The sequence below is a fragment of the Lagopus muta genome, chromosome 1 (assembly GCF_023343835.1).
Source record: "Lagopus muta isolate bLagMut1 chromosome 1, bLagMut1 primary, whole genome shotgun sequence".
Lineage (NCBI taxonomy): Eukaryota > Metazoa > Chordata > Aves > Galliformes > Phasianidae > Lagopus > Lagopus muta.
Genome location: NC_064433.1, coordinates 40,396,985 through 40,419,676, shown reverse-complemented (window position 1 = coordinate 40,419,676; position 22,692 = coordinate 40,396,985). Strand labels below are relative to the sequence as shown.

Sequence of the window (22,692 nt, the reverse complement as noted above, 5' to 3'; positions counted from 1 at the left end):
GAACGTAGGCACTGTGTAGTAACGTTAACATGGCAACCCTGCAATTGTCTTTTCCCATCATATGGGTTCAGAGTTAAATAAAACATATGGCATAAGGGGGAAAAATAGCTTTTAACAAAAATCCACAATAATTGTTTAAACAGCTGAAAAGTACCTTAGTGCAGGAAGGCATTCTGTGTGCATGTTCACTGCTGTGTATTGACCCACACAGATGTAGGCATTAAGAGCCACTGGAAACCTCCCAATTTCTAGTAGGAGGGTGTGCAGTTGTATATGCACAACCACATGCTTTGGCAACTTTACAAAGCAAAAAATGTAAGTTTTCAACTGCATGCTAGCAGACTTATTTGAAGGATAAATATGTTATTCATAAGATTTTAACAGAAGGACTTGATGGCTCTAAGGATTAATAACAGGATACAAAATACCTTTCACCTGTTGGTCACCAGTTCACAACCAGTCCAGGTCAGTAGCTAATGAAAAGGTGCTATCTGACAGCTACTGGTTTCCTCAGGAGAAATAACTAGGTGGTCCAAGCCCTAATGGAGATCCTCTGCACAGAAGCACTGGCATATTTATGGCTGCTCAGCTCACTAAGACATAATGATACAGGATCATAAAACAATGAATGGCAATCTCATCGCTGAGGAAAAAATCCATAATTAAGACAGTTCACAATTCAGCTCAGAAGACTGCGTTGACATTCTACCTTTAACAGACCTGGACCTTACTCTAAGACCTATAACGTGTACAAAATTCCAGCAGTTTTTTTATTAATAAAGAAAACTTGATTCTTTTTCCCAGGCACAAATAAGGATAATTTGCCAATGATTATCGCCTTTCCATATTAAGAAGTGAAAAAGTAAATGTGACTGACAGATGGCTCTAGTACACCAGTTGTCTTGGCTTTCATAAAAATCCTGCTCTCCACACACCACACAGACTTAAATCAGAACGGCTGGTTGCTTCTGGCTTCAGAAACAAAACAGTTAAGTATTTAAATATGAATTCAGGAAGTTGATTTTTAAGACACTTGGTCTCTGTAGATGCAGACTGCAAGGGGTTTTGTTTCCTTGGCTACTTCTTCCCTAGAGACGAGACAATAGGTCTGACCTTATTAATATGGTCAGATATTTGCTAAAAAAGGCTTTCCTAAGAAAGGACATGCGATTACCAGGAGAAAGAAAGAGCTAGCTAAGAGCAGCTGAACATCAGTAAAACATCTTACATTTATCCTTAAAATATTTAAAAACTGAGGACAAAACTACTATTTTTTTTTTTACCCTCTCCAATTCTTTCCTCACTGTTGGCGAACTGTGCCAAATTCATGTTGAGGCAGCTGGTGTACTTCAGGCTGCTGGAGGCCCAAGAATCCTGAGATGCTAATAAAATTGGAAAAGACTAATACAGCTGAGCAGCTCTGAATAACCCTCTTGTGTAAACTATGATGATACAGTGGCTACCAGCAAGGTGGCTCTTCTAGTTAGGTGGTCTTTGCAATTTTAAACCAATTTCATATTTCGTAAATATTCATCATTCTCCAAAATGCACAAGGGTTTAATCAGTACAGCAGAGATTTCACTCTTCAATTGAGTTGCACCGGCTTTAACTGGCAATAATGTGATTGCAATTTGCATCACAAATGCAGTTGACTTTAATTCCCCAAATTGGCTCAAATTTTTTTTTGGCAAGTATTCCCTTTTTAATAAAAGGAGTTGAATTACGGGAAAACACTTCTTAACAGAAGATTGATAAAAATACAGACACTAAATACATAATAAACAGTTATTTTAGATATTTCCTTTTTCCCTTTACACATGTGTTTCAATAACAGAGTATGCTAGGAGAGGAAAAATATTTGACCTGAACTTGTGACTTTGTTTCGGCTTTAAGTTACTGCAGACCTGTACATCTGTTTCTCAATCATTTCTTTTTGCTTTATGAAATTTTCCACGGGACGGTAAAAACACAATTTAAGCTATGTACAATTGAGTAAATTAGCAATAAACTCTTCAAAAGTTTTTAGTTAGAGAGTTAAATCTTACAGTGAGGTCACTGACACACAAGATTTTCATTCTTACTCCTACTACTAAGAAATAAATTTAAAATCTAGTATGTAAGCATCTAAATCAGCAGATTCTTCATTTTCTCCCATTTTGCCATGTTTCCACAACTCCGCACTTACCACTCTGATTTGGGAATGTCTTGCACATGAAGTGCTAATCCCACTGAAATACATGGGACTTGCATTACTCACATTGCAGGCCCAAAATTTATCTCAGTCTCTATTCTCCCTTGCAGCAAAGAGCCCAATCTTGCCTCTTCATCTCATCTTTACCAGAATAAAATAAAAACAACTGGACATGGCAAAGAAGTAGTGACTTCTAATGGTTAACAGCTGATCCAGAAAAACATACATATATGAGGCAAGATTTGCAATGATTATTGAATTTTATGGAAAAAGAAAAAAGACAGTTGTTGGGGGTGGAGTTCACAGCGCTCTGAAGGCCTTCTTTCAGCACTGTCCAACTAATATCATTAGGTTTGTAAAACATGGTATCTTTTCAAACAAAAGCTTCCTCCCCATCTCTTTAGATGATCATGTTGAGAAACATCAAATTACTAACACTGATATTCCCAAGTTATGTCTCTAATAAATTCAAGAGCAAGACAATATCATTTCTCTATATTGAATAAACTCAATGTATGGGAGAAATAAATTTGGAGAAAATTAGTGTATAAATCTGTATCTAATAATTAACCATATGCATAAGTGAGGCAACTTTCTTATAGTCCAGTGTGTCACATTCACATGCTCTTTATATGACGCTTTCATGTCATGATCATGATGATCATGATACAGTCAAGTCTATGAATACTGTTAATATAGCCCAGTAGGATTTTACTTCAAGAAATCAGCCTTCATATGATCAATACAATGCAATATCTTGATGTTGTTTAATCCACTATTTGCACAATAGGTGGCTTGCTTTTATCTAGATATATCACCCCAGTCCTCCTTCAAAATTGGTGTATTTCTGCTGACTAAAATCCACTGGCCTGAGTTTCTCAAAGTCAGTGGAATTTTATTATGAGCCAAGTTTATTTTAGAAAGTAATAACATAAAGTGGGTTCTTGAGGCTACATCTATGATGATAATGGCATGATAATTAGAGAGTAAAGATTTAAGCACTGACTTTGGTGGGAATGAACTGGAGCTTAAGCATTTTTGGATGTGACATCACTGCTTACATACAGATTTAGGAATCTAAAGCACAATTCATAACTTTACTGGCTTGGGGCATAATTCAGAGTATATTAAGGTGATATTTTCTTCAAGTTAACTAGTATGTATATGATTAAGTAATAATATATTAGAACTATTTCCCATCCATTTTCTTGTTTTATGGGGTCTCATATCACAAAAAAAAATTTTGTTTTTACTAAAGGATTCAATATGACATAGAAAAGAAATACAGACAGAGGTTGCTTGTTTTTTTGTTTTTGTTTTTGTTTGTTTTTTTTTTCTTGAAGGTCTTTTAAAATATACATATATCTACTTTTCAGTATTCATTTTTGGGCAATATGAAGTCTAAAATTTATTTACTTCATTTAAAATCACTGTTAACACCAAGGGAGTTTATGTACAGTCTTAAGTAAACTTCAAAAAAATACATTCCACTCCGTACATTGTGATTTATTTACTGCCTAGACCTATATAGAAATGTTCTCCATGGTCATTAAGCTTTAGATTATTTTATTTCAAGAATATGTAATGAAATGTTAAGTACATTTCCACATTAGGTACTTTCTTTTTCTTTTCCATTCCATCTTAAGCCACATTTTATATTTTCTGATAAAGTAGTATATTAATATCTACTCATATTTCACCAGCAATTCAGTAGGACATAAATTCACCATCTCCACATTGCTTTCTATGAACCCTATGAATTTCTTCCAGAGTAAGTTTGGCTTCTATCTTGCATTTTTCTGTGATTACTGAAAAAATTGCTACACATGGAGTAATAACAGGTGACTGGCAGCTATTTTCCACCATGTAACAAAACAAAGAGATCTCTTTCTTTCATGAAAGCAGTTCATCCTGTGTCAGCAGTGCTTTCTATAACAAGCTTTAAGTTTCTGTTGAGTAAAGCAAGAAGTTTAGGGCTCCCCTTTTCCTGTCTACAGGAAGTTAGAAATAAGATACAGAAGATGAGATCCCTGAAGGAGGTTAGTTAGGGGTTACATATCTGAATGTGTGCACCAGGGTAATTTACCAACTAGTTAGATGGATATTTTCTATTTAAATGAAAATACTGTTTTACAATTAGTTGTGTTATAATTGGCATGTAGCCAAACACATGTCCTAAGGGGACTGAAAAGTATATCTCTGGGCGCAATACTTACGGCATGCGGCCAAGCTCAGAAGAAACACAAGCCCAATAGATGTCAGTTATTGAGTTTTCTGTAGTTCGGAAATCCTGACATTCTGCCTGGAGGTGTAAATGCTCCAGATACACCAGATAATGAAACCTAATTAAAATAGGGCTCATGGTTCTGAAGTCAATAAACACGACTTCCACAGTGGAGGGGGACTAGCCCATCCCTTACAAACAAATTGTTTTTAAACTGGAAACAAAAACAACTTCTGGCATTTTGCAAATTTCAGAAATAAATCCAAGCTTTGTGTTTGGATCAGTTGTAACTCCCAAGAGATTTAAAGTGGCAAGAAAAATTACAGTATCTGTGTCAGATTCCAAAGACAATTCAAACACAACAGAGAAGTAGAAGCAGCCATTGCTTGGCTCCACTGGATTTGCTAAGGAGAGCCTACTGAAGGATTCAGCATCATTAATGCTATGGTTATGATGGGAGTTTAAGTGATATATCTGATTTTCATTAAAATATCTTCCTAGATACAGTGCTAACAGCCAAGAGATTTAGCCTCCCAAAATGAAATCTCTAACAGCTTTGCTCATCTTATCATTCAGAAAATGTCTTTTCAAATGTGAAAGACTTATACATCTTTCACGTGTAATCATTTATTTTTCATTCCTAAAAGAAATATTACTAAAAATACATACTACGTTGATTTAGAGGAACCATCAAAATATGATTTACTTGAGTTACTAAATTATTAGAAGAACTATTAAACTGTTTTAGGGAATCATACCTGAATTTAATATACAGTTTTTCAAATGCTAACTCTTAAAAACAATCATGACTCTTCTGACTTCATGACTGCACTGCTTTGCCCCCGCTTCCTTCCAATTGGTTAAGTCAATACCAATTGGTAGCAATCAAACAGTGAAATAAAAAATAACAGAGCTTTCCAACAGAAACACGGATTTCCTTTCCATGCTGGACCAAGCAAATAATTACAGAAATAGCAGTTGCTGAATTAATCTTTTCATTGCTGTGCTATCTTCCCCTTTGCCTATGCTGTCCCATGTCTTTCTATTCCTCCTACCTTCCATTTATTTTTAAGTTGTCACTTATTTTAAGATGACTTTCAAGGACTACATCAATTACTGAATACTGTGGGATATTTTATGGTATCACTCTCTGTAATTTAGCAGCTAACCAACAATGGTAGCATAGCTCTCTGGCCTCCTGTTTGTTAGGAAAAAAAGGAACAAACAGCAGCAGGGAAAAACACCACCATCCACAGAGAAATAAATATTCTAAAACTTAAAAAATATATTTAATTTCAGTTTCTTTGGAACTTAACTTCTGTTTCATTTATTTTAATTCCAAACAGTGCCAGCTTCCACCAGTCTTTGTCATTTTTGTCATTATTCTCCTTTGGAGAAAAATGTTTTAAAATAAAATATTCTAGATTTTAAAGAAACTTCTACTGCGATTATTATTAATTTTATATGGTTTGGAGCCATAGAACAGAAATTTTACAAGGCAAAGTAAATTTTTCTTACAGCACTTTGGGTGATTTTCCAAGTCATTAAAAAAAGGAGATTAACAGCACTGTGTGGAGCCACATAAAATGCAAGAAACACTGCAATTTTTTTTCTAAAGAAATACAGTAAAGCCTATAATTCCTGTATGCAACATGATAAATGTTACAATATGGGGCTGTCCCTAAGTACATTAGTGATTATAGGCACTACTGGAAGCTACAAGGGGTGGTTTGTGGGCTCAACTTCACTCAGAACAGATGAGACAAATCTTCAAATACATCTGTAATTGAAGTAAAGCTTCTCAGATTAGAGTGCTACTACAGTACCCATGCACTGCCTGATGGCAGAGGCCAGCCATAAGAAAGGAGGGTTTCTCAGTCTCCTCTCTAAGAACAGATTAAAGTGAGAGGAGAAAATAACATTATAAAAGCCTCACTTATGCATGGTTGTTTTTTTTTTTTTCACCATGATATCCAACCTTTTTTCTCCTGGAAAGTCTGTTCATAAAATGGAAAAAGAATTACAGCATGTGCTCAAGGCCTCAGCTGGTACTGCCATTCTGACAGACTCATTTTTATCTTAGAATTGGGAGGCTCACAATTGTAAAGCCTTTTACAAAAACAATGATTTTCTTTGTTATATAAAAATAAATTACCTAAGCAATGGATGAGACCCAGGTGCTATGACTCTCGACTCATGTACTACTGTAGACCAGCTAGGATAACTATCACAGTACATTGACAGATAAATTTATCAAGCAATTTATGCAGCACAACAAGTTAAAGATATGAAAAATGATTGGAAATACACAATGCTAAAGCAATGCTGTCCTAAAGAGCCACACTTCTGAAAAATGCACAATAAAAAAAGTTAAGCCCCTGTCATCTATCTGTCTTTCAACTCATCCACTTGTGAGCTACTACATACATGCTTTTAACCACTACTTTGTTTTTACTGTTCTAATATATTTTCAGGAAAATTGTAGCCTAGTTAACTGTAATTTTCAGATATAAACATATAATATTGTCCAATATATGGTTTATGAAATATCTGTGACTTATAATACCAGGCAGTAAGACCATACACTCTTTAGCCATTCCTTTGAGCCTTAAGTTGTTATTTTCTGCATGTACAACAGAAGTCCATCTATCATTTCTTGTATCCAGAAAAGTGAACAGGAATAGAGACATGCATTTGCACTAAACTTAGGTACACTATTTAGGAATTTCAAGAGTCAATGACAAATTAACACCTTGGTGTGTGCATGTATGTATGTGTGTGTTTGCACGTGCACTTTGCATTCTGTGCATATAGTTTATATTAAAATGTAAATTCCAGTTATAACAAGCTGAACAATGTATTTTGATTTTTATGTATCTTTACAGTTATTCATAAAGTATGCTTAAATGAGAACAATTTTGTGCAGAAATGCTACATCTAACATTTCAAATTATTATTGCTGGACAAGAAGTAACCATCAGCAGGTTTTCAGAGGTGTTGAAGGGAAGCTGGTTTTACTTGGATTTTTATTTCATGTTTTACTTTTATTGGGTTTCCTTGATGTTGCATCAGTCCACATTTTCAGATACACATGTGCAAAAAACTATGTAGCCTTTACAGAAGAAAATATTGTTTCTTCAGGTTTGTCTGATGACCTGTTAGAGATTGGGCTTGTAACGCCTTATACTATCAATTTTCCCATAATTCTAACCTCAAAAGAAAAAAAAAAAAATACTTCACAAATTGCCTGTACACTGTGAATAAGTACATTTCAAACTATTTGTTAAATCATTTCCAGAAATAAACAAACTGCTGATTAACACTCAGGTTTTCAGTAACATTCATCTGCAGGATAGAGAAACTCATACAGAACTAACATCATGTTGTCTTTTAAGACTTTCTGGACTATATGGAAGCTTACGAAATCATTTATAAATTTATGTGCTCATAGTGAGCATATAAAAAAGCATGAGAATTAGCAAAAGTAAAGAAAATACATAGAGTATGCTTTTGCTTGCTGTTGTTCATTTAATCTCTCATGAAAAACAAGTTTAAAATTTAAATTGCCCTTTGGAGCAGCAGCAACATTAGCTACATGAAAATGGATAGAGATGATGACATGAATTAGTATCTGTCATTCACAGCATAATTGCAATCATTTTAATTTTATCACAGTGGATGAATTGTGATTTATCTTTTTAAAACTGTAAAAATGATGCAATTCATTACTTTACAAAATGTAACCCATTCCGGTAGAAGCAAATCTTCTTCTGAAATTTCTTTTCAATAAAAGAGAATAATAAGCTTTTGAATTACGTGTATACTTGGGACTTCATTCAGAACAATATATTTCAGTAAATTGGAACTATCTTCAGCATTAAAACAAAATAAGTTACATAAAATCATAGAAAAATTCAACTTGAAAAAGTCCTTGAGATATCACTTTATTTAATTACCAGATCAAAGTAGACTTAATAGACAATATTGTCCATGATGATTATTGCTTAAGTTGGAATGAAAAGTACACTTTTTTTTTTTTTTTTATTGTTAAGCTACTAAACTGACCTGGTATATAGTGTCTTCATTTTATGTGTGCTGCAGAATCCATTATTACAAGAAAAGAAAAAAAAAGAAAAAAAGAAATGGCAGGTAATTGTGAATATAGAAAACATACTTTTTCACATGCAGAGATGCTAGCTTGTGTTTGACAGAATCAAGGCCAGATAACATGAATAAAACAATGGATTACATTCTAGAATGTTCATTTGTCTCAGTGTCCCTGTTTATGAATCTGACAAACTTTTGCTGAAAGCTGGGAAACAAGAGCCTGCTATAATGAACAAGCAGTTTTACAATCTGCAATCTACACACTGGGCATAGGTCAGCCTCATATTTCCTCACTGGAAGGTAAAACAGACTCAGAAGGTACAAGAAGCTGGCCCACGTATCAGGATTGGCACTTAGAGAATAAATGAATCATGCCATGCTGCTCTCAGTAAGCATTAATACTGGCAGCAGACTTAAGAAGGAAAAATACTAAATTAAGCCACTTTATTAGAATTTAAGACAGGAATTAAAACAGCTTAACTTGTGAACTTTACGGGTTAGATTTTACTGCTTTTTTTTCTTTCTTTTTTTTTTTTTTTTTTTTTTTTTTTTTTTTTTTTTTTTTTCTTTTTTAATAGTACAATTGCCTTTGGCTGGAACTTTGGAACTTGTCTAAAACCATCCTCCTCTCACCCCTCATCCCTCAATTTTACTGACTGAGAAGAATTTTCTATCTATATTAGCACCCACTCCTATCCCTCACTTTATCAGCCATCTCACCTTTCTCTCCTGGGAAAGAGACAGAGAAGTGTTATCAATAGTTTGGTTTCAGCACTTATACTCAGACAAAGGATTGCACAAAGTCTGAAAGTTTAGTTCCAAAAAACCAGATGACAGATGAGGAGAAACAAGCCTATAAGCCATCTCTCTTCTAACATCTGAAAACTTACTGAAGTAGGATTTTCTCTCTCATAAATACACCAGCTGTGATGTGAATAAATGACCAGAAGCCTAGGTAGCAAAGTTTAAGTGAAGAATAAATCACAGTGGTACCTCTGTTTCAGTATGGACTAAAATAACTACACCAAAGGGAGTAGTTCTTAACAGTACTGAATCCCAAGGAAGTCTATGCAGACTTCTAGGAAGGATGTCAATTATGGCATCATATATTTGTGATAGGAACTAGAACTAGTACAGGCTAGAGTATTAGAGACTAGTCAAAACTCATTTAATATGAATCATTGAGCAGATGGTAGACTGCAAAACTGATTAGGGACAAGCGACCAACATGGACACAAAAATTCATATTCTACTGCCAAATCTCTCCATGATCCAACTTCTTATTGAAGGTCTTGTCAGGCTTTGTAACTCAAAGAAACAAAACAAAACAAAACAAAAACAAAACAAAACAAAAAAAAGAAACAAATACCAAATTCCACCACATAAAAGACAAACCAACATTTTTTTTAATGAATGAAATATCCACCTTAAAAAATTTCCACTACCTTTAATTACATTGACATCAGTGTGCTTTCTTGTGTTTATAAAGACATTACTACAGGTCTGACAGACATCAGTAACACTTTTTCAGCCTATGCTGCTGTTATTAAAATGGACTTCAAAGCTGTGTATAAGTCCTGTCCTTTTTGCTAATAAGACACATTCTTCCACAAGCACATTTCAGATCCTCAAGACAAAATCCACCTCATAAGTACTTTGTCCCTTAAAAGGGACAATATCCCTGAAGAACAGTAAACAGCTCAATTCCACTTTATGTATGTACACAGTTCATCACTTCCTTCCCATAGTTTGGGTATGCCACTTATGTTTAAACCAATAACTGAACATTCATAACGAGGGGACAAAATTCAGAATTTCTTTTTGATGACACACAATGTTTTTTAGGAGTTATCAGATTCTGAGATCTTGTTACTTTGAAGAAAACTGAGATATTTTTTCCCAGACTAACCGCAAGATTTTCCTTAATAGTTCCTATATTTCATATATTCAGCAGTTCAGAAAATGCACAGAATTGACAAGAAGTACAAAGTACAAGAAAGAAAAGAGACAAAGAGAGAAAGATATGGATTTTAATTGAGAAAACTCTTTCCCCACAGTAATTCTAATACATTGGAATTTCTATGTCAAAGATCTAAAAAGAAGCCAATAATTAGGAAATTTTGCTCTATAACCTACTTATATTTGTATTCCAGAGGAAGGTAATCAGTAAGTGCATACATTTAAGAATATCTGCAAAATTTTACCTGGATCTGGAAATGTTAATAATACGTAGTAAAAATGCCTTTCCAGATCCTGAGATGGACATGCAGTGGGGATATAACACTAACAGATTGCCTTCCAGTAGAAGTTGAAAACTCTAATCCAGACAGCTTTTACCAAACTCTCTACAGGACATCATGTGACAACACAGAACCATTTTTAATTCTTTCTATTTATGCTGTCACTTGTTGCTCAGGTAGAAGTCTTCTGTGCTAATAGCAATGGATCAGCCAAAATTAATTCTGAACTATTTTTCTTAACTTGAATTCTACCCTGTGTCCAAGGACACATTAAAGGCTGGGCAAGAAATAACAAGGTCAGAGGAAAAGCTTACGGCTAGTGAAAAGTTGAGAAAAACAATCAGGCTGAAGCATAAAGATTGAAGAAGCTATAAAGGCATATCAGTAGAGCACAGAAAGGGAATATGGAGCTACTGGGGCAAACAATGAAAGCAAATGTGGAATAAAAGAAAGACAATATTCCCAGAAAAAAAAAAAAAAAAATGAACAGCAATGTGAATTGGGAAACAAGCAAAAAATAGTTTTAAAACGGGACCAATTTAGTGAGAAGAATAGAAAATTCTTTTAATCTCTAAAAACTGTAAAATCAAGGTTGACTGGCACTGTGTGCTCTATTATGGGGCTAGTTAAGCTGGAGCTAAAAGTTTCTCTGTACTCAAAACGCAGAGTAAATTTTGAAGAGATTAAAAGTCAAACTCTTGTGATTTGTTAGAAGTAGCTTTCAGACAGGAGTTGATTATTTCTATCCAGAAGCTCAAAGAGATACTCCTGAAGAAGTGTAAATCCAAAGCATGAGACATGTAATTTGCAAATCCAAGGGACACCCATGTGTTTGCCATAGATTGCCACAACAAACCTGGGTCAAGCACTAAATATTTTTTAATAACATTACTTATGACCTAATTATTTATAAAGAAGGCATTTTAAATAAAATATTATGAAGTTTCAATTCTTTGATAACTGCTTTCTTCTCACAAAGAGGTTGTAATAGTTCAGGAATGGATTAAAAAAAAAAAAAAAAACACAAAACCAAAACAATCCATACACAATCAAATTCCTTCACTAAAAATCACAGCTGAAACACTGCAGTAATTTTCAGGCCAAAGTCTTCCTGTCCCTTCACCTCAGCTACTCAAAAGACTCCCAGGAGCTGCTGAGTAACTCACCGTCAGAGCCAGAAGCTTTCCATAGGTGAGATGTGCAGGGATGTGGTCGCTCTTGGATCGCAGTGACTCCACATACCAGTGCTCTGCTTCTGGCAGACGGCTCATTCTCATATAGGCTTCTCCTGCAGGGTCAAACAAATGCTAGTGAGAATATCCCCAACATTTTCAAGTTTCCCATAGATTTATTATCTCATTTATAATTTTTTTTTATTTACTAAATAGGCAAAGATCTTGGAAAGCGTGACGTGCTTTGAATGTCGGCAATTAAAAATAACAGTAAACAGTCTCACTGAGACTTCTAAGTTATGGCCTCACTAAGGCTGAAAGAGTGTGGTTTAGGAAGCCTTGTAATAGAATTGCAAGAGGTAGCTCCAACTGCCAAGTTTCAGTTATAAGTCTCTAACAGAATTTTTATCACATCTGCTACAGAAAAGTTACTTCTTGCCATAAGTCTACATTGCAGAGCAGGGAGTAGAAGGAATAATATAGAATGAGTTTGCAATTAACCATATCACATCAAGAATATAGACTTAAAAAATAAAAAAGAAAAAAAAAAAAAGTAATGTTAAGAAAGCAATCCTGAAACCATTTTGGAGGGAAAGAACAATACAAAGAAGTCTAATCTCCATAGGTAGTCAAATTAGGTCATCTGCCACAAAAATATTAAACTAGAATACAGAATTCTAATTTTAAAATTGCTACTCTTAGGAAGTTGCATATGAAAAGGTCTGAGTTGGACTTTTTTTCAAAATAAAAGAGGCTGAGGCAGGCAATGTTGAAGAACAGGATGTCAGAAGGACATATTGTGGTATAGATGACTGCAGTCCTTAAGTTTCTGAGAAAAGATTTACTATACTGGGAGGGCAAAGCTAAGAAACAATACAAAAGCAATCCAAGAAACAATACAATCCAATTTCTTGAAGGTTGGAAATAACCAGTATCAACAAGTACATAGTGGTGAAGAAAAGCAGCTTTCAAATTAGTTCTCTGCATCTTCCCCTTTTGGAGAGGGTCCAGAGGAGGGCCACAAAAATGATCCAAGGGCTGGTGCAACTCTCTTATGAATGTAGGCTGAAGGAACTGGGCTTGTTCAGCCTACAAAAGAGAAGGCTGCGAGAAGACATCATTGTAGCCTTCCAGTATTTAAAGGGAGTTTATAATGATGAGGGAAATCAACTTTTTACATTGGTAAATGGTGATAGGACAAGGGAGAATGGTTTTAAACTAAAGGAAGGGAGATTCAGAATAGATGTGAGGGGGAAGTTGTTCACTGAGAGAGCAATGAGGTGCTGGAACAGGTTGCCCAGAGAGGTTGTGGGTGCCCCCTCTGGAGCCTAGGTTGGATGGGATACTGGGCAATCTGATCTAGTATGTGACCTAGTGGCTGGCAACCCTGCCTCTGGCAGGGGGGTTGGAACTTAATCCTTGAGGTCCCTTCCAACTCAAGCAATTCTATGATTCTACAATTACTCTTCTATGATTCTACAATTACACAGCTCTTTTGCAAGAGCTCCAGGTGTATATAGCTCTAGGTGCCCGTTCCCAACTGAACAACTGAAAATGCCCACTTCAGCGTGCGGATTTCATCACTAGATTTTTTTTTTCCTATATTTGTCATAAAACACAGGAATCCTTGGTGAAATGTGGCAGAAGTTTGAGTTCCCAGATGTATGGGAATTGCTGTCACAGCCTAAATCAATGATTGAGCACCTGGTGAAGGGACACAGCCAGTCCTGGGTGCACATGTAAAAGCAATGCACCTGTGGGACCAGAAGGGGTGGAATCCAGTTCTTCCCCTCCCTAAGTCTCATTTAATGGCTGGCAGCTATGAGGGAAGGATCTCTACCTGGAGATGCCTCTTTCTGGAGTATTTGGTGAGCCCTGATCCTTGGGACAGATAAGCAAATCTTTCTTTAACTGAGCTACAGCCATTGCCCTTTTTTGGGTAATTTAGAACTGGTTATCTGCTATCACCATTTCCTATATTGGAATTAGTCTTTTATTAAAAATTAGTTTTTTATTAAAAAATCCCTTAGCCTTGGATAGTGCAAATTCTAATATTTGCACTATCCAAGGCTAAGGGAGGCCAACATGAATTTTATCAGGAAATAGAATGTTTCCAAAAAAGGGTGCAGGTCTGCACATCCAGTAGACCAGGATTTCTAATTGAAGGGTCTACATAGCATTCCATATTCATATCCTATTCTTGATATCTGATTGCATACAGAAGTAGCTGATGTTTCAGCTCCAGCAGTACCCAACTCACTCTATTGCTGGTCCAATAGAGTTTTACTGGTCAAGCTAGAAGAACAACTCCAGAAGAGCCCAAATCAAACCAAAACCAAAAAACGTCCAAGCTGGGGAAAAAGCAACAGCAAGCACAACATGAATGCTCCCCAAAACCTGTGATCAAATTCAGAGATATTAACAACATGGTAATGTTTTTTCCCCATTATGCTGACACTCACAAATAAGTAACATAACATTATGCATAATATATCTTAGTATGCACAAAACAAAGTCAAGAAATCAAGCGTGTGTGTTTTTTTATATACATATATATGTAAGCAAATTTTCTATATTTCTCCAGGTTCTTTGAGACTGAAAGATCATCTCTAAAAATACAGCATGAACAACAAATGCTAAAATTATCCCTGGGTACATTAATTAAGAGTAAATAAATAATAACAATAGTAGAAAACATTAAATATTTATATTAACTAGTAAGAGAGAATCAGTTTGCTACCACCTGTTTCCTCAGAACCATTGACTTTATACTTGATAATGAAGTGTAATACAAGTTTAATGCAAAGCTTCCAATTAGAAAACACATGGTAGGTTTAGTATATACTGCATATTGTTAATTAAGAACCATTTGCATGAAAGCATCTTTCTTTCCAGAAGAAAGATATTTTTTCCTTTTCTATCTATGTGGTTCTAGATTAACCTCCCACATGCTGACTTCCGATTTGCTTGGTTCATTATAGATAATGTAATTCTTTCAGTACCACAGCAGCCAGACCTCTACAAAACCCAAGCCAAAGCCATCTGTTTGCAGGGAACACAGCAGACTTATCAATGAATACAGTGAAGCCATGCTGCAAGAGCAAAAGCTTCTGCAAAAGCACTGTGCTTCTTTAGGTTCCACATACTCACAGTTTCAGATTAAGAACATACATTTTTCTGTAGTTCTTCTCTTAGGACCTCAAGAGATAATGGCTATAAAGACAATTAAAAAAGAATCTCTCTGTGAAGGAGACATGCAGGGTAAATATGCTTTGTATCATCCTTGTACGTGTAATTATCTGCCACTGAAATATCTAGATGGTAAAACTGTAACATAGAAAAGGCCAGAACAGAGTAGAACTCAAAACAGCAAAGAAGACAGAACTGAGAACTGTAAAAAGGAAAAGCTCTCCTATGAAACTTTAGTCACAATTTAAATTTCATTTTTCCATAATTTCTTTGAATTAGGAATATAAAGAGGTGGTCTTAGAAAAAAGATAGAAGCCTCTGCTCCTGTGTACTGCAACACCATAATGAATCTGTGTCCTTCCCAATGCAGCTGCACAGCACTCTTGTGCAAATTAAGGCTGCAGATGTGCTTACCATAAATGCACAGCATATATGATTTCCTTCTTTTTTTCCCTTAGGTATCAGTGCATACAATAACATAATAAATCTAGGAGCATAGCTTGCTATAGTGTATTGATGTGTAGGATACACTACAAGAGATTCAGTCTTGGTGATAAATATGCAGTGCATGCACATCCTCTCTGAAACAGCTGAAGCGTGTGAGCTTAATGAGCATCACAATCTGCATAGACTAAGCATATTGTGTTGTTTTTTTTTCTTTCAAAGAATAATCTCCTTGAAGATTTCAAGAAATGCACTGTATTTTAAGTGGGTTTTTGATGGATAGGAGCCAATCCACATTTACTTTGAGCAGATTCTTCCAGGCCTCAATTAGCCAAAGCAAAGCCTTTGATCTGATTTAATTAGACCAGTAATCTACTTTTGAAAAAAAAAAATACCTGATGTGGAAAACTTATATAAACAAAGGGCAAAACAAAATAGCTGCACCACAAAACAGCATGGACTTAGCACAGCTGTTTCCTGTTACACAAAGACTTCCACAGAATGGAAAATATTGACAGAAACGGCAGCACTGAGCTCACCTGAGACAGACAAGCTCATTTTCATTTTCCAACAGATGTGCAACCAGCAGTAAACTGCAAGGGTACAAACTGACCAAGAATTCATAACTGAACTAGTGATTGTACTCTTCATTATTTTTTTTTTTTTTTGTCAGTATACCATAGACATTCTACCAGAACAGTTGTTTGTTTGTTTGTTTTTAAATGCTCTTTATAGAAATACTTTCCATTAGAATCACACCTAACTGGGATTTCTGTAGTCCAGTTTCAGCACTGGATTATATTTTTAGTCTACAAATGCCTCTTTTCATACAAAATCCTGTATGTTGAAAAAACAAATACATGACAGGCTTAGACTCATGGCTTTTTCAGAAATTTGTCTAAGAAAATAAAAGCATTTCACAAGAAATTATAGTTCAATGGCCCAAAGAGAAAAAATTAAGAAAATCTGAGAACCTGAAAAAAAAAACCAACAAACCCAAACTGGTCTCAAATGCTGCATCCACAGTACCCTCAGCAACTCAGTGCAGTAACTTTCATACCCAGTTTGAATCCCTCACATGAATAAAGTGAAAAAACAGGAAAAGGGTCAATCAGCCCAGAGATCTATATACAGTTTTGAGCAGCAAATGTGAACTATAGAAGTCTGCAAAATTTGGGTACAGTTAGGATAGGGCTTGAAGGGGGAGAAGGGAACAAAATCTTTTACGCTTCTTACTACTGGAGTCAACTCCATTCTTATTCTAGATCATCCAACAAAACAAACATATGAAATAAAAAAAATCCTTTTTTTAGAACGAAGTTAATCTAACGGGAAAAAAAGTTTTCACAATGTACCTTTAGTAAGCAATTACCAGCAAAGCTTTATAGAGGAACATAGTAAGTGCACTGATGGTTGGAGCTTAGACAAGTGGAGGTACCACACTCTGCACAAGATATGACATGGGATATCCATTTCACAGCTTAATCATCTTTGGCTCTTAAAAAGTAAGCCTTGCACAGTATGAACTGTACACCAACAAAAAGTGTTTCTTGGAGTATTGAACAACATTTAAAAGTAATTCAATAAAAAAAAGCATTTAGTGGGAGTGGGGGGCAAATAGGATAGGAACCTTAACAATATTAACAGGTTTGTACAAACAGCCACATCCACTCAAAAGCATAATCAAATAGATAGCTATGTTACAATCATCAACACAAAAAATCTCTCTACATGCTAAGCCTCCATGCTTACGATGCAAACTTCTGCACCAGATGTACAATCTGGCTCCCCTTTCCTTTTCTGTACCTGGCTTTTGCTATAGTATGATTTGTTTTCTGTCCATGTGCAATGTAGCACATTAGCAAGGAGAAATCTAAACTGCGCATCATTAACCATATTCACTCCTGCAATGCTAGCTTCTTTTATAACTTGCATTTCTCCTATAAAAAAGGTTTGAAAAACTTTGCATGAAATGCACTTGAAAATAGACATTCAGACATTAGTCAGCAAAAGCAGATGAAGTATGATCACAACATTTACCTTTATGACTTTATCTTGCCAGCTTAAACCTGAACACCACCACTCCAGCATCTCTGTTGTTGTTTTCAATATTAAAATAAAGCTTTCATGCCCCACCTCACACCAATTCACTGGCAGGAGTACAAATTACTGTAGCAGGTGGGCCAGCGTGGTTTTAAAAGCAATGTAATACAATCAACTGTACAATATCAGATTTCAAGAATGCAAAAGACATCGAGAGCAAAGGCTGATCCTTAAGCAATCCTAATATTGGCATTAAAGTGTTCAAGATCCCACAGGGACTATTTTATCTTTTGACCCTAGGTTTTAATTGAAACTTTAAACAAAATATATTACCTATTTAATGCAGCTGAGCTGGACTCTGGCCTTTGTAGTGCATGCTGTCATGCCAAACAAATTAATCTGTGTAACCTTAGTACGTACTTTTTAATTTACATCAAAGAAATATGACATAGAGAAAATAAATATCGAGCCAACCCTACACAGCCTGTTGAATAATTATTTTGTTTCTAGTTTTAGAGTTTAATTTTTAGCTGTTCGGAGTTCTTTAAATTAAAAAAAAAAAAAAAAAGGTTTTACTTCTTGGTACAAAGCCAGAGAAACATATGGTTTCTTTAGCTGACTTGTTGCACACCTGGCAAAATAAATCACAGCAACAGGAGACCAAAATCTACTCTGCAACTTTTCATATGCACAAACTTAGAATAGTTGATGCAGGTCTTCTGGCCTTTTGTGTAATGATTAAAATGCAAAATCAAACGGACGGTTTGCTTCTTGAAGCCCAGTATTTTTTCCTCTTTTAACAGGGAAGTTAGTTTGAGTTTTAAAGAATGAGTCAGCTGGACAGATTGGCACACTAGAGGAATGGGTCCCTGGGCCTGGCAGAGCAAAAGGCCAATAGAGGCAAGTGCAGGAAAAGAACTGTAAGACAAACAGGGAAAGCAGGTGGTGTAAAGGCTTAACGCTACTGGAGTGCTAATGCTGCCGCACTTGGAGTGCTGGAGCTCAAAACCTGATTCATTCAAACAGTTCATCTTCTGTTTATTTTCCTTCATGTATTTTATCTACATTATACATGGAAAAAAGCCTTCATAAAATCTTAAGTGAAATAATCAACTAGTTATTGGAAATTAAAGGAAGTACTGTTTTCTTAGATCACATGCTGACACTGAAACAAGCAGAGCTACTGCCAGATACTTGGAATACATCAATCATAACAGTTACTACAGCAGATACATAATCCTCAAACTGTAACTACTCTTCACTTCCATGATAAACTATGAAGACCCTCTCCACATGTCTTGACAGGGAAAGATCCTTCCTTCCTGCACAGGTAGGGAGCACACCCCAGCTGCTCCTCCTTCTCCTCAGCACACAGTGAATGGGCACAGATCAGAGACAGCTTCATGCACCAAGCACATGAGACAGCACTGGCCTATTTCACTGCCTCAAAGTCTCCTAATTAAAGGCAAGCAGTAGCCAGACAAATTTATGTAAAGCTGTATATCAACGGTAGTGTTATGGTGAGAGTGTTTATAACTTTGTCTTGAATATCAAAACAGAAATAAACAATCTAGTCAGCTCTCTGGTACCCAGTGGCACTGTATGAACCGCAGAGCAGATGCACTCCTGATAATGGATGTGTTCGCCTTGTTCTCCTGTCACTTTCGATGCAAAGAGGTGACTGAATTGGTGTTTGGGATTTATCTCACCCAACTCAATCTAGCAATTCTAAGCCAGCCATCTCAGCTCCTTTTACAGAAGAAGTATGCTTGCAGAGGATTTTTCATGTAAACTAAAATAGGTGTTTAGGACAGGTGGGCTAAATCACTCCCCAGAGGTATCTTTTCTTCCCACAGGACAAACCCAGCACAGCTACCCAGTTCTGACATTCCATCTGACCTTTACACTGTTACAGACAGGAGAGAACAGTCTGATTCAATTTGTCTAACTGCAGTATGAGTGTTGATGTGGACACACCCAGGACAGCTTTAAACAAACCGGCTGTTAGCATAGCTGCACTGAGCACAGTTGAAGTCACCATCTGGCTCTTCACCTAGCCTCTCAGATTGCCTCTGCAATAGAGCCAATAAGCCACACCTCAGCAACGAATGTGAAGCAAGTCCTGGTTTCTCTGCAAAAGCTGCAATCACAACAGCAACCAAAATACAAATATACACCACATACAGCATAAGCTGCACTTTACAGAGCCCCATAATAGCCTGAAAGAGTCAATGGCAATCTCAGCTGGCCCTGACTTGTTATGCCACCAGGATATTTGTGGCTGTCAGCAGCTGCCTAAAGGCAGTGGAGCCCAGCGCGCACACTGAGCAGTGGAGGGAGCATGTGTAGCACCAGCCAAGCCTGGGCAAAGGACTGAGCTGGTCTTTGTGCTCACTGTCACTCAGTGAGTTAATACATGCAAATCCCAGAAGTAGAGTGAACTTGAACTTTGTGGACTGAGGAAAGGATAAAGAAAGCTGAGAAAGACCTCCTGAATCTAAAAAAGTAACCAACAGAAAAAGAAGCAATATATTAAAGAACCTTTTAGGTCATTATGATTCTAAAGGGAGCACCTATTCATGGGAAAGAAAAAGGGTGACACAGGCCTTATAATGAAACAACCATGATGTGGGAAACAGCATTGGTTTTCATCTTGTAATTTCTGCACTTCTGACAGCACTTTTATCAGAACTATGAAATATATATCTGTACTAAAGAGGGCAATCAAACTTCTGAGGGTTTGCTGGAGCCCTGCAGTACATCAAAAGCCACTACAGGACACCAATAATAAGCAGATGTTTAATTCCCACAGAGCAAAGACTGCAGATAACCCCATCAAATCCATCAGTAAATGCTGATAAATAAAAATGATAAAGCAATAGTTTAGCTAAGACTTTCTAAAAACCAAAAAGCACGTGCAAATTTTAGCCATTTGCATTGACCTGGTAGAGCTCAGAATTTAGGAAGAAGTAAATCTGCATTGAACTGTATGAATTGTTAAGAAGACATTAGATACTTTGTCATAGTGACAAATACTTATTTTAGCATTTACAGAGATATGCAAATATGTAGCATCAGTTACAACCAGAGTTTCAGAGTACTTTTCCCATGTCCAAGAACCTGTAAGGAGCTACTGAAAGATAAATCTTCCAAATAAGTAGAGAAGAGTGAGTGGTGCCTCCTTTTGACAGCTGTGTTAACCAACACAGAGCCTTACCTTTTTGGCATGAGGGATCCTAATTGCTTCTAAATGTATTTTTTACTGCTTCACTTCAAACTATTTCAAACGCATCTTAAGACTGTTTCTTTCTCAGATAAGAGCTTGCAGAATCTACTCATCAGAAACTGAGGTGGGCTAGTAGAAATGCATGCTTCTTTAACAATAATTCCACTTAAAACACCTCAGGAACAATTCCTTTCCTGTTTTTTGCAGATCTGAATAGTACAAATAATACATATATTTTTTTCCTGTCACTCGTTTAATGTATTTTGTGTGAAGATGTGATTAAGAATACTATCTTATTAAGAATACTACCATATTAGATGAAATTTTGTTATAATTAGGATTACTTTCCACTGCGTTTTCTATAAAGCAAATGCAAACTCAGTTTCAAAGAGAAATAAATAAATTAAAAAAAACCTGAACACTCTTAGATATCCAACAATTGATAGTTTAGTCATGTTTCATACAGCACTGTATTTACTAGCATGTAAGCTCTTGAACCTTGTTTGGCTAGTATCTACTGAAAGCAACTATTTTGTTGTTATTAGCTAATTCATTCTGACGCAGTAACATACTTACCCATCATGTTGTATAAGCTCTGTGGTGCAAACTGCCTTGGCATTTTCTGTATTGCTTCTTTGTAAACGGTTAGGGCATCCTGAAGAGAGAGACACACATGGGACAAATCATTAGTAAAAGACCAATTTCAAAAGTGGTTCTACATATGAATTATAAACAATCTGTCTTCTCCAAATAAAGAGATGCAGAGAGAGAAAACACATCTGCATTATAAATATCACAGAACTTTCACATTTTTCATATACAAAATTATACAAATTCAGTAAAGCTTGTTGGCAAGAGATCAAATTAGTTCCATTGATACAACTCCTTTCCCACATCAAAATTTCTTTAAATTCTTTGAAGACTCGTGAGCTTATGAATATATATAAAATTCTATATGCTAGTAAACAATATGGGATAATACCAAATAGTAGACAAAGGATTTTCTGATGACTAAGCTACAGTAAGTGACCTAAAAATAAAGAAATCATTTTCTACCACCAAGGAATAATAAAATATAAGCAAAAGCACAAGCAAAATTTTGCTGCACAGAATGAGATGGACTATAGTTAGGAATGCCAAAACCATCTTCCCTTCACAAACGTGCTGTGCTTTGAATTACCTCATTATGTACCTATGATTCATTCAGCACTGGTCAGTCTGTTTGCTATGCATCGCTTTCCACGTCATCCCATCAAATAGTCACAGCTTCTGACAACTGAAACGTGACTGAAAAATCTAAATGTATGATCAAGCCTGGGTCAGACTGACATGACCACCAGGCAGAAACCCAATGTTTTAAATTTTTAAAATCTCTTGTACCATGCAGGCATTGCACTCTACACTATCAGCCATGCAGGCAATATGCGGCTGTTCTCTTATCTTTATGGATGTATTAGCTGTCTGTGCCTGTTTTAACCAATTAGTAACTGCCATCTGACAGGGCTGGATTCGACAGTCAGGTGATAGAGAATCTGTAGGCCTTGTGAATGTCTGATCTTAAACAATCAAGTTAGCTCTCACAGTCAGAAAGAGTTACATGGATCAAAGCCATGTGTAACTCCTGTGCTGAAGTACAGGAGTTGGCAATGCAAAGACAATGACTTTCTTTCAAATACTGTAAGAGGTGAAAACTCAAGCAAATAACCAGTTTTAAAAATTTCCTAGGGAGAATGGAGAGAAATTTCAGCAGTCACGTGTAAATGAGATAGATGTGTTGGGTGCCATGTAACTACCTATAAAAAATTCAACTTACTATGGCACTTAGGCCAAATTATCTCAAAACAGCACTAGGATTT

At 36.0% G+C, this 22,692-nt stretch overlaps 1 protein-coding gene across 1 annotated transcript in view; it reads right to left on the bottom strand.

Moving 5' to 3' along the window:
- TMTC2 (transmembrane O-mannosyltransferase targeting cadherins 2) overlaps positions 1-22,692 on the bottom strand; it is a 234,213-nt gene that overhangs the window by 39,341 nt on the left and 172,180 nt on the right. Inside the window, exons 7-8 of the mRNA XM_048934288.1 lie at positions 21,413-21,491; positions 11,929-12,050 (exon numbers count right to left, since the gene is read on the bottom strand). Coding sequence (XP_048790245.1) covers positions 11,929-12,050; positions 21,413-21,491 — 201 coding nt within the window. The remainder of the gene's footprint in view (positions 1-11,928; positions 12,051-21,412; positions 21,492-22,692) is intronic.